Raw genomic sequence first — 11,496 nt, 5'->3', positions numbered from 1 at the left:
ACTGATGAACCCTTGAAAGTACAGGGTACTAAGCAGAATTTAGTCCTAAAATCTATGGCAAATGCCTTTAATATAATCCTTGAAAAATAAAAAGTTCTAGTCAAAATCGATAACATCCATGCCGTTAACATTGGAAAAATCGAAGTCTGCAACCTTGAGCTCGACATCTTCACAACGTTCAACGTGATGGGATTCTCTTACATTTTTCATGATATTATGTGTTAACCACCACATTTGGTGCTCCACATACAATTGCCCAATGATCCAGTGCTCTACATTGGAAACACATCTCATTATTACATGATATTTAGTTGTTCTTGTTTGATTAAGGTGCGAAATTCACCCACGTGCCGTGACCTTTAGGGCCAGCAGCTCCAGCATTGGTGGAGGCTCGTCTCTGTCCACGGTTGTGGTTCTGCTAGTTGTTCTGGCAGCTTCGTTTCTATGTTGAGCAATTGTATGTAGCAGATTGTATGGATTGATGCCCTTTTAGGTTTAAGGTTTCGCTCGCAACGGCCTCCCTTAAGGGGATCATTATAATTTGACTCCGGAACAACCTTAGCTCCACTAGGTCAGGAATTATATTCCTTCACGAGAATAGTTTTTTTCAATAGTAGACATCGTTGAAATTAGCTGACGAAATCTCATAATCCGTCCAGCATTCATATCGATTCGATATTGCTTAGCTGTCATCATAGCAGAGACGGGGAAGGTAGAGAGACACTTCTCAATCTATTCCTCTTCTGTAATAATTTGATTACAGAATTGCATCATTGATCTAATGCAGAGGGCATCCGAATTATAATCAAGAACTGTCTTGAAATCAACAAAGTGGAGATTATTCCACTTCACTCTCAAATCGGGTAGTAGGGAGTCTTGCACATTCCCAAAGTGCTTTTCAAGCACAATCCACAAACTTCTAGGGTTAGTTTCAACCATGTCTCGAGTAGTGTCCAATGGGATGAAGTTGAGGTGGTATTTCGGAGCCTTAAATGCTTACATGAAAATAAAATAAATTTCTGAGCACAAACCGCTACCAAGAAATTAATTTTCAAGGGTTTTGGATTAGACGGAAACAATGATATTTAATGGTCGATTATTTTGAATGTCTCCACAATCAACTTGTTCGGATCTAGTAGCACAAACCCCCATAGTTAGGCTCAATTAACCCACGTTATAAGAAAGGTGGGAGGTAGAAGAAGGGATATTAGAATCCCCGAATACATAATGCGGAAATTTAAATTGAAAGCATTAACTTTTATTAAAAACTTACTTGGAGAAAATTTCTTGAAGACGAAGCTAGCTTGGATTGGAAGGTTCTTTCGATCCTAGAATAGGATTGTTGTCGAACTTCAATCCTAGTTGCGTGCAGACGAGCTTGTGTGTAGGCATGTAGGCGTGCGGCGCTACGCACGTAAGCGAGGCCAGAGGGCGTAGGGGCGCTGTGCTAGGCAAAGGAAGGTGCATGTGAGGCTAATGGGCACAACTGTTTTTGAGATTTTTCTAGGATTTTGGCTTTTTGATTCAGGGTTAGAACGTTGTGTTGATAACGTGTTGTAGAACAATAGAAAAGAGAAAATAGAGATTCAAGAGAAGTTGTTGTTGTGTATTTCATTGATAATAGTGGGCTTCTATTTATATTATAGAGGATTACAAGCATAATAATTCTTTTATAATACATGGATATCTAAATCATTCTATCCGTATTCTAATTAGAATGCATAAATTCGTTTGGTGTAGGCACATTAAATTACGATTTTCTTTGAGATAAACTATTTTATTCTACATGATTTCTTACTTTTTATCTATTAACAGAAGAGTTCTAACTGAAATCACTTAAAAGGTACTTAATGTTCCATCATGGCAGACCTAGGCCCAAACCCTAAACCTAAAATTGACATTTGGGTCGCCGGTGAAAATAATAAGGTGAAAAAGAAACGCGTGTTCAATCTGCGCTAAAGGTTGGCAAGGAAGGGTCCGCTCTGGTGTAAGATCAGTGTGGAAATTTACCCTTTTGGATCGAGAGGCTGTCTGCAAGTCTCTGTTTTTGAAATAAGGAATGGTATGTGAAGACAGATACCAGGATGAGGGCGCGGGCATGGCACGAAAGGGACTCCAAAGGGCGAGAATAACGACTGTGTTAACTACAGCCACACTGCCGACTGAAACAAACTCTAGCCAATGACCATCACTCATTCACGTCCCGCCCAGGATTAGATAAGATAATATTTGAGACGTCTTCCACGTGGCACGATCGTTGTGGTGACTAACGATGATAATGCTAGAAATCAAAACTTCCTTGCCTTATGTGGTCGATAAAGCACCATGTCATCACATAAGGGATCCGACGGACGATATTCGCCTGAAATAAAGTCCATATAACTGGGGCGGTTGGATGTGGTTGTGGTGAATCATACCATTATATATACGAAGCTAGGTATACCGTGTTAGCTCAACTTCACAACTCAAGAAGAAAGAAGAGGAGCTATAGAGCTCAACTAAACAAAGCACGAAACAGTAATGGCCTCCTCCATGTTCTCATCGTCTGCCGCAGTTGCCACCGCCGCCTCCCCGGCACAAGCCAGCATGGTCGCACCATTCACCGGCCTCAAGTCTGCCGCAGCTTTCCCCATCACCAGAAAGACCAACAGTGACATTACCTCACTCCCAAGCAATGGCGGAAGAGTGCAATGCATGAAGGTAAGCCATTTACCATCGTATAGTATATATAGTACACAATTCCAATTAATTAATTGACGTGAAGCCATCTAGCTGGCTGGCTAGATTACTAAATTAACTCGAATCCAATTATTTTGTTCCAATTCCAAATAGGTGTGGCCTACAGTTGGTATGAAGAAGTTCGAGACTCTGTCCTACCTTCCACCACTTTCTCCCGAGTCCTTGGCCAAGGAAGTTGATTACCTTCTCCGCAAAGGATGGGTTCCCTGCTTGGAATTTGAGTTGGAGGTTAATATTACTTGCTAATTATTATTTCAATTGTATAATTTACTCAAGTTATTTTTTTTTTTTTTTTAACTGGTCATTGGTGGTGTTGTAATTGTACGTATGTATAGCACGGATTCGTGTACCGTGAGAACCACAGGTCACCTGGATACTATGACGGCCGGTACTGGACCATGTGGAAGCTACCCATGTTCGGATGCACCGACTCTGCACAAGTGTTGAAGGAGCTCGAGGAGGTCAAGAAGGCACACCCAGATGCTTTCGTCCGTATCATCGGATTCGACAACGTCCGTCAAGTGCAGTGCATCAGTTTCATCGCCTACAAGCCTGCAGGCTTCTAATTCACTTGCATTAGTCATTTGTTTCATCCGCCCATCCATCCTTTATATCTAATGTAATGTACCCCTGGAGCTAGCTTTTTAAGCTGTTGCTGGGTCCGTTTGTGGTTCCCTTTGAATTCCAATTTGAATTTGTATTTGTTTTAATTAGGCTGCATGTGCAACACCGTTCTTTCTCTTTCCTTTTTCGAGACAATCTTGTTTGTTTCGAATTTGGTTCTGTTTCTCGGATTCAGAATGGAGTGGTTGTTGAGAAGTAATGAATAAAGCTTATCCGTGTTTCACCGTTGGTTTTTAATTTTATTACTAGTATGCATCCTCTTAACTCTATTTATCTTCTCACTACCTCAAATGCCAAGGAAGTGGGTATTTGTGAATGTCAAAGTGCCGTTCCAAAAGTCCATCTGTATCATGACTTATTTGCAATTAATTGAAGTAACCCTATTTTCGGAAATTAATTGGCACAGGAAAGATTAAATGCTCGTATGCCTTCCAATTAAAAACAAACGGAGTTTCCCAATGATAATCTGTACGTACGTCGCTTCTAGTACTCTTTGACATCGTTCAGATACATTGAATAATATAATATAACTAGTGCTTCAGCACTTCGGTTCTTCGATCATACAGATTTTTGTCCAGATCCCAGGACATTCATATTATGATCGGTATGATGTAAGTGCTTCTGGGTGGTTAAGTACAAATAAATAATTAATGTAATTAAACATTAAAAATCTCTTGTCACGTGTTCGCACCATATGACTTGTATACACAAGAAAATATGCCCGCATTTTGCTGCGGAATTTATTGTTATGAATGTGGAAGAGAGTAATTGCTTGAATGGATGGTAATGTTGTTAATATTATAGAATTAGATATCAGAAAGCACACAGGGAAAAATTCCAGAGGAATTGTTTTTATTGAAATTATGTTCTGAAGTGAGGTACATTTTGGCCAAAATTTTGTATTACAATGCATAAATTGAATTGAAGTATGCTCCTGAAATAGCTGTTGACGGAGTTTTGTCTTGAATGGATGGAGTTGTGTGTACAGTCCTGCAAAATATTTGAAGAATTAGTAAGAATAGCATTATTATATTTGAGGTTAACTTTTCTTATTCATAGAAGTAAAATAGTTAGAGAAGAAGGTAAGGGGAACATGAATGGAATGACATGATTATATGTGGATTGAAAAGCAAATACAGATAAACAACTAAGGTTCAATTAACCACAGTTCTGCAGAAGCTTCTGTATCAAGGAAATGTAATTTGATTGAAAAAAGAAAAGGATTCTGGTTATAGTCAGATAAGCACCACATCCTTGGACATTTGTACGATTGGAAATTAGAAACAGTGCAATGATAAAACACAACAGAACATCAGTTATTGGCAAACGAGGGGAGTATATTACTTTGTTGCAATTGAACACTATGCCGCAATTGAACACCATGCCTCCATTTTTACATTAGTTAGATGTTGAAGCACAAGAATTAACAGTTTAATGGTAAGAAATTAGCTTATCATTAAGGAAGCATCCTGGGGACTTTTTAATTAAACTGAAGATGCATTCATACATGTATAGAGCTTTTAATTAGCCTAGGGATGCTTATGAATATTGTATATTGGACAGAAGATGGATTAGAGACAGTAGGTGTTCATCTTAAAGCACCGTTTATATAGAAACTGGTTCCGGATATCAAATTTTTGTGGAATCCAACGTGCAATCTACTGCCAACATGGTCTGTTTCTAGTTAATTGGCTTTAAATCCCAGACATATATTATATGGACAAAGAAAGCTGAACCTGAAGTATAAGATCTTTAGTCACTCACAGTGAGGTTTCTGGTCAAAATTGTTCGTCTGCCACTAACCAATGACAGTAGTTTCATCAGTACACCACAAAATTGAGCATGACCAAGTCACTAAGGTGATCTGGCCAAAAAAAACTCCACTTGATGCAAGTAGTATCATAAAGCATTGATAAAATAACTAATCTTTTGATCACAAAATCCCAAATTTTACATCAAATAAATATAGCAACAATGATACAGAAGCTTAATATCCCCCCATATACAACTTTCCAGTCTAAACAACAGAAAAACAACAAATTACATTTTTAATACCTAAAAACAAATAAAGAAAAAAAAAAACAGTAAAAACAATAATCTACACTTCTAATTGCAAAGTCTAATCCTTGAAGATCAAAACGCAGCATACCAAATATGATCAATAAACTGCATACTTTCTTTGTAGCTATCTTATTTCTCAAAACCCAGCATACCAAAAATATGACATTATAAGAACGAAAGGTGATTCAACAGAGCAAAAACACCCAAATATTCCAATGAACAGTATTTAGAACTGCGGAAGACAACCAAACAACAGATCAAACCGAAAACCCATAATAACACAATATTGACATCCAAGTACAATCGACCATGACAATCGCGCGACAAAATTATCAAATCAAAGCTTCAAATTCTGGAATCTTACCAATTTCAGTCATTATTCTTCTTTCCTAGATATTCCAGTGAACAATATTTAGAACTGCGAAAGACAACCAAACAACAAATCAAACCCAAAACTCAATTCCAGCAAAAAACAACAAAACGCAACCCCCCAAAATCTAACCAATGAAAGCTTCAAACTTTAGAACCTTACCCATTTCAATCCCTCTTCTTCTCCTTTCTACCACAGCTTCAAACTTTCGAACCTTACTGATTTCAATCAAACTTTAGAACCTTGCCGATTTCAATCCCTCTTCTTCTTTTTTCTACCACAGCTTCAAAAGAGGAAGAAATTTGTCATCACCAAAAGAGGTTAGACTTTCAGACAAAAAAAAAAGGAAAAAAGAAGGAGGTTAAACTGAACAGAAAATGTGCAAGTGCTTTCATATGAGGATAAACTGACAATGCAGCATGTCATTTCGAACCAAGATATTAGTCCTCTGTAACAATATATACATTTCTTCTATATTTCTTAAGCCAGAAAAATCAACAGTGTTTTTAAATACTAACAACTGAATACAGACTTTAAATGGCAATCAATTAGAAGAAATTATAAAACAAAGACATAAATCAAACCTTGGAAGAACGAAAACTCAACTCATCCCAAAACCTTGGAAGAAAGTATCCCTAAATTGCCTAAATAACAGAGAACAATTCCAGATTTCTTACCATATTATAATCCAAAAAAGAAAGAAAGAAAAAAAAAAAGGAGACTACCATATTACAAAAATTCCTTTCAATTACCATTTTTGGATTTATTTCCACAATCATATTAACAAATTTCATTTCCAACCAAGTGAATCCTAGATTACGTCTATATCAGTGGCATCAAACAAAGTAGTATGTTAAACCAAGGATTTATCATTTTATAAACATGTACAACAATGATTGTAACGTCCCGAACCTGAATTTACCGGTTTACTAGTCATTTGGATGGTAAACGACCTTTACTTTCACTTTTACTGTCGTTTTAGTACTTTTAGTGGCCCTAAAAGTTGACTTTTTGTTCGGCTCAAAATTGAGAAAATGTTCTGTATGGAAGTCGTAAAGGACATTAAACCGAGCCCGTGCATATTGATAGGACCAAAAAGTGTGACGATATTATTGATTATGTGCCTCATTTTAGCCTTATTTCTCCCTTAGTTTAGTGTTTTGAGTCATTAAGTCATTTTGAGAGTCTTGTTGAGTGTTTGGAGTGAAATAGGCGGAAAAAGTAAAATTCATGAAAAATCCTAACTGGATCAGGATTCCTCACTGTCGACTATTTTTGCGGTCTTTATATTTTAATTCCCTTTATTTTCTCTAGAAAATTCTGATATTCTCCTGCTTGTTGTAGGAAACGTTGCCTGGTGGAACTCTTGGAAACAGCAATGATGGAGTCATAAAATAAAGCATTAAGATATTTGACCAAGCAATGAAGAAGGGAAATAAAGGAGAAAAGACGTTTTCAGTTGGGGAATAAAAGAGAAAGATGTTTCAGCTGAAAAATAAATAAGAGAAAGACGTTTCAGCTTGGAAATTAAAGGAATTTCCCCATTATGAGAGGAGTTAAAGCCATAAATTAGACGTTTCAGTTGGGAAAGCCAACCACTGCTCCCCTATAAATAGACAATGTCCAGACCAGAATTAGTATCACTTCCTAGCCAAGATCACTTCCCAGCCAAGATCATTTCCTGGCATATCACTTCCCAGCCAAGATAATTCATTGCCTATCACTTCCTGGCCAAAAACTTTTCCGAGACTCTGCCCAATTCACTCCTCAAACCTCCATCTCCTACAAGACCGTGACCACCATCCATCCATCAATCTACGAAGCACTTAGGCGCTGAGTCAAGGACGCTCCACCACCATAGCAGAGACAAGTTCATCACCTTGTTGCTAAGCCGCTGAGGAAAGCTTCAAAGTGTAACTATGACTCTACTTATAATTTTTGTTTCTGTTTTGTGTGTTTGAATTTGCGAGTTATGTAATTGGAGACATGAAATTTTCAGAATATTTTAAGTAATATTTGTGAGATTTTCAGTTTATTATTGAGTTAATTTTGAGAATTCGTTTATGAGGCATGTTACAATCTTGTGCCCTTTTACATGTTTAGGTAATTTTCAGAGTTAGGTTAATAAGTTTGCATGCTAGGATAACGGTGAGAGTTCTTGTGTGTTTGCTTAATTTGCCAAGAGTAATTGTTATTTGTTAAGACGCTGAGTTAAACAAGTAGTAATTAGTTCTAACGGGTGGTAAAAATCATGCTTTAATGATTAAATGATTCTGGAAATTACGTGTTAAATTCTATGTGTAATGGTTAATTTGCACGTGTGAGTTGATTCGAGGGTTAGATAATACTACTAGTTAAGAGAATTACGCTGAGTGTTTTCGAAAATTACGCTGAGTGTTTTCGAAAATTAGTAGTATTAGGCTTGGTAAGGACTTTTCCGATCCAATCCTACATTAGAACGAATCAGATAAATGGATTGATCCGCTGAGGCTTTTCATTTGAGCTCTTATCTAGGCATTTAAGATGGGCACATTTTTGTAGCATGTTGAAATGAATTTTCTGTTTTTACACTTAGTAATTTCCAAGTGGTATTGGTCTAGGTTAGGGAAGTCGATCATTGTATATAGGTTTATTTGTTTTGTTTTTATTTTAAATAGATTAGGAACCAAAATTCAAAACCCCCCATTTAATTCTTTTATTTGTTAATTGACCTTTTTATGTAGGTTTACCCTACAATCCCCGGACTGAACGATCCTTGCTTATCATATACTGACAACTACATTTTGCAGGGTTAAATTGTGAGGCTATTTAAGCTGCATCAATTTATGGCGCCGTTGCCGGGGATTGTTAAAATCCCTTGCACTTAAAGTGTCATCGATTTTGTTGTATATAGAATGCATGCTAATTTTGGTTCGGCCAAGCTTAATTGTGATTTAGTTTAAGTTTTATGAGTGTTACAAAATTAAGCATGTCTTTTATCATTGTTGTACAATTTGTAGAAGTCGTTGTAGTATAGTGGTAAGTATTCCCGCCTATCACGCGGGTGACCCGGGTTCGATCCCCGGCAACGGCGCCAAAAATTGATGCGGCTGAAATAGCCTCACAATTTAACCCTGCAAAATGTAGTTGTCAGTATAGGATAAGCAGGGGTCGTTCAGTCCGGGGATTGTAGGGTACACCTACACAAAAAGGTCAGTTAACAAATAAAAGAATAAAATGGGGGTTTTTGAATTTGGTTTCTAATCTACTTAAAATAAAAACAAAACAAATAAAATTATCAACAATGATCGACTTCCGTAACCTAGACCACTACCACTCGGAAATTATTAAGTGTAAAAACAGAAAATTCATTTCACTACAAAAACGTTCCCATCTTAAATGCTAGATAAGAGCCCAAATGAAAAGCTGTCACGGTCCAATCCATTTATCTGATCCGGTCTTCGAATCAACTCACACGTGCAAATTAACCATTACACATAGCAATTAACACGTAATTTCCATAATCGTATTTTTACCACTCTTTAGAACTAATTACTACTTGTTTAACTCAGCGCCTTAACAAATAAAAATTACTCTTGGCAAATTAAGCAAACACACAAGAACTCTCACCGTTATTCTAGCATGCAAACTTATTAACCTAACTCTGAAAATTACCTAAACACGTAAAAGGGCACAAGATTGTAACATGCATCATAAAAGAATTCTCGAAATTAACTCAATAATAAACTGAAAATCTCAAAAATATTAATAAAAATATTATGAAAATTTCATGTCTCCAATTACACAACTCGCAAATTGAAACAAACCAAACCGAAACAAAAATTATAAGTAGAGTCATAGTTACACTTTGGAGCTTTTCTCAGCGGCTTAGCAACAAGGTGATGAACTTGCCTCTGCTATGGTGGTGGAGCGTCCTTGACTCAGCGCCTAAGAGCTTCGTAGATTGATGGATGGATGGTGGTCACGGTCTTGTAGGAGATAGTGGTTTGAGGAGTGAATTGGGCAGTCTTGGGATGGTTTTTGGCCAGGAAGTGATAGGCAATGAATTATCTTGGCTGGGAAGTGATACTAATTCTGGTCTAGACATTGTCTATTTATAGGGGAGCATTGGTTGGCTTTCCCAACTGAAACGTCTCCTTTATGGCCTTAACTCCTCTCATAATGGGGAAATTCCTTTAATTTCCAAGCTGAAACGTCTTTCTCTTATTTATTTTTCAGCTGAAACATCTTTCTCTTTTATTCCCCAACTGAAAACGTCTTTTCTCCTTTATTTCCCTTCTTCATTGCTTGGTCAAATATCTTAATGCTTTATTTTATGACTCCATCACTGCTGTTTCCAAGAGTTCCACCAGGCAACGTTTCCTACAACAAGCAGGAGAATATCAGAATTTTCTAGAGAAAATAAAGGGAATTAAAATATAAAGACCGCAAAAATAGTCGACAGTGAGGAATCCTGATCCAGCTAGGATTTTTCATGAATTTTACTTTTCCCGCCTATTTCACTCCACACACTCAACAAGACTCTCAAAATGACTTAATGACTCAAAACACTAAACTAAGGGAGAAATAAGGCTAAAATGAGTTACATAATCAATAATATCGTTACACTTTTTGGTCCTATCACATATGTGGTACGTAAAAATCGGAGTTCGTATGCGAAAGATATAAGCGAAAATGTAAAAGTTACTGTTCAAGGTAAGTTTCTATAAATATAGAAAGTTATTGTGGTAAGTTTCCATTTTTGGAAACCTACCGGCTTTTCTCTCTCCTCTCCCCCGACCCTTTCTTCCTCTTCAGTCCGGTTTCTTCTTCCTCCGATTTCTCCCTTCTCCGGCCGACCCACGACCGAATCTGGACACCGACAAGCTCGCCTTCTCCTCCTTGTCATGCCTGTGGTGGTGTTTAGCGGTGGCTCGGCCGGAGGAGCTCGGAATTGAGCCTCGAAGATTACTGTAGCCGAACGGAGGTTTCGTCGATTTCCGGCGATTCCTACCATATCCGGCCTCCAAACAGGCGTCGAATGTGCGGTTTTTGCCAAGGATCATTTCCCCCTAGCTTTGAGCCACGATTTTCATTGTAGAAGGAGAATTGATCAAAACCCGATCCAAGGGTTCTTGGATTTTATGGGTTTTCTTCACCGGCCAATTTCGATCACTTACAGGTAAAATTGGAACTTGTTGTAGTTGTGAAAAATGTTGGGTCTGTTGAGTAGGTGGTGCTGCCAAAATTTGGTGGCCATCGGAGGTGGTGGCCGCCGGCGCGTGGGGCCCACGCGCTGCTACTGTGGGTGGCTCCTGGAGGCGTGTAGGGCACTGTTTTAATTTTAGTTTTTAGCCCATTAAATTGTATAAATGTTGTAGAGCTTGTATGTGAAGTTTGGTGAATTTTGGAGGAGTTTGGAATTGTTTGTGATTTTTCTGAAGTTCGGAGTTTTGAGATTGAATTGTGGGAAATCCGACGCGGATTTCCCTCGGTTTCGTTGTGAAATATGTAATTGAGGAATTGGTGTTGTGGGTGTGATATTGATATGAGCATTTTAATGCGACATTTTAACTGCTATTTCCTTACATTTCCTACGTTATTTCCTTAAAGAAACCCTGTTTAGGAAAGTTTCCATTCTTCAATTGGGAAATATCCTAATTATAGAAAGTTTCCGTTTTGTAGTTTCTATTTTTCATTTTCAGAAAGTTTCCCATTTTTAG

At 37.7% G+C, this 11,496-nt stretch overlaps 1 protein-coding gene and 1 non-coding gene across 2 annotated transcripts; both read left to right on the top strand.

The window, feature by feature from the left end:
- Positions 1-2,451: 2,451 nt before the first annotated feature.
- Positions 2,452-3,586, top strand: LOC112189957 (ribulose bisphosphate carboxylase small chain, chloroplastic). Its single transcript, XM_024329362.2, has 3 exons — positions 2,452-2,700; positions 2,833-2,967; positions 3,075-3,586. Exons 1-3 carry the CDS (start codon positions 2,521-2,523, stop codon positions 3,303-3,305), a joined length of 546 nt encoding a protein of 181 aa, XP_024185130.1. The 5' UTR covers positions 2,452-2,520; the 3' UTR covers positions 3,306-3,586.
- A 5,209-nt stretch (positions 3,587-8,795) lies between these two features.
- Positions 8,796-8,867, top strand: TRNAD-AUC. The gene has a single exon. It is a non-coding gene; the product is annotated as a tRNA-Asp (tRNA).
- Positions 8,868-11,496: the final 2,629 nt, after the last annotated feature.

This window comes from Rosa chinensis, chromosome 2 (assembly GCF_002994745.2).
Source record: "Rosa chinensis cultivar Old Blush chromosome 2, RchiOBHm-V2, whole genome shotgun sequence".
NCBI lineage: Eukaryota > Viridiplantae > Streptophyta > Magnoliopsida > Rosales > Rosaceae > Rosa > Rosa chinensis.
Note: the sequence above shows the minus strand (reverse complement) of the source record. Positions and strands in the feature narration are given on the sequence as shown.